At 51.9% G+C, this 751-nt stretch overlaps 1 protein-coding gene across 2 annotated transcripts in view; it reads right to left on the minus strand.

The window, feature by feature from the left end:
• Window positions 1-751, minus strand: part of LOC125488049 (uncharacterized protein KIAA1671 homolog) — a 9,210-nt gene that overhangs the window by 6,921 nt on the left and 1,538 nt on the right. For both annotated transcript variants that reach the window (XM_048620833.1, XM_048620834.1), the window contains exon 2: window positions 334-542. In XM_048620833.1, the coding sequence (XP_048476790.1) occupies window positions 334-542 (209 nt within the window). The remainder of the gene's footprint in view (window positions 1-333; window positions 543-751) is intronic.

A 751-nucleotide genomic window follows, 5' to 3' on the forward strand; every position in this document is an offset into this window, starting at 1 on the left:
AGAGAGAGAGAGACTCCATCTTTAAACAGCGTCCCTGACACAGAGAGAGAGAGAGAGAGAGAGAGAGAGACTCCCTCTTTAAACAGCGTCCCTGACACAGAGAGAGAGAGAGACTCCCTCTTTAAACAGCGTCCCTGACACAGAGAGAGAGAGAGACTCCCTCTTTAAACAGGGTCCCTGACACAGAGAGAGAGAGAGACTCCATCTTTAAACAGGGTCCCTGACACAGAGAGAGAGAGAGACTCCATCTTGAAACAGGGTCCCTCATTGGTGAAGATGTCCTGTCTGTATTTGTTACGTCGTTCAGTGAGATTTTGTTTCTCTGACACATACCTGAGTGCTGTGCCTGGGCTGCTCTCTGTCTTGTGAGTCAGCACCACATTGCCGTTGTTGCATTGTGTGCTGTGGAGCAGCAAGTCTCTGGGGCTGAGTTTGAGGTCCTTCTGGCCTGGACTCTGCTGTTCTGATCCAGGATAGCTCGCTGTGTCTGTATCGGGCTGACATTCTGAGTTGTTCTGCTCTGTGCCTTCAACAGGATCCAACTGTGCAGGGAGAACCACAAAGCAATGATCAGTCCCATAAACTGTCTCAGAGACCCAGCCCCTCCCTCCCCCTGCACTTTCATTCTCTGCCCTGTGCAGTGGGCAGATGGGTAAATCTCCCTCCGATAGGGGAACAGACTGCCCAGTGTGTGTACATGGGGAACAGGGCTGTGTTCTGGGGGTAAATCCCCCTCCGATAGGGGAACAGA

The sequence above is a fragment of the Rhincodon typus genome, chromosome 48 (genome assembly GCF_021869965.1).
Source record: "Rhincodon typus isolate 14 chromosome 48, sRhiTyp1.1, whole genome shotgun sequence".
Lineage (NCBI taxonomy): Eukaryota > Metazoa > Chordata > Chondrichthyes > Orectolobiformes > Rhincodontidae > Rhincodon > Rhincodon typus.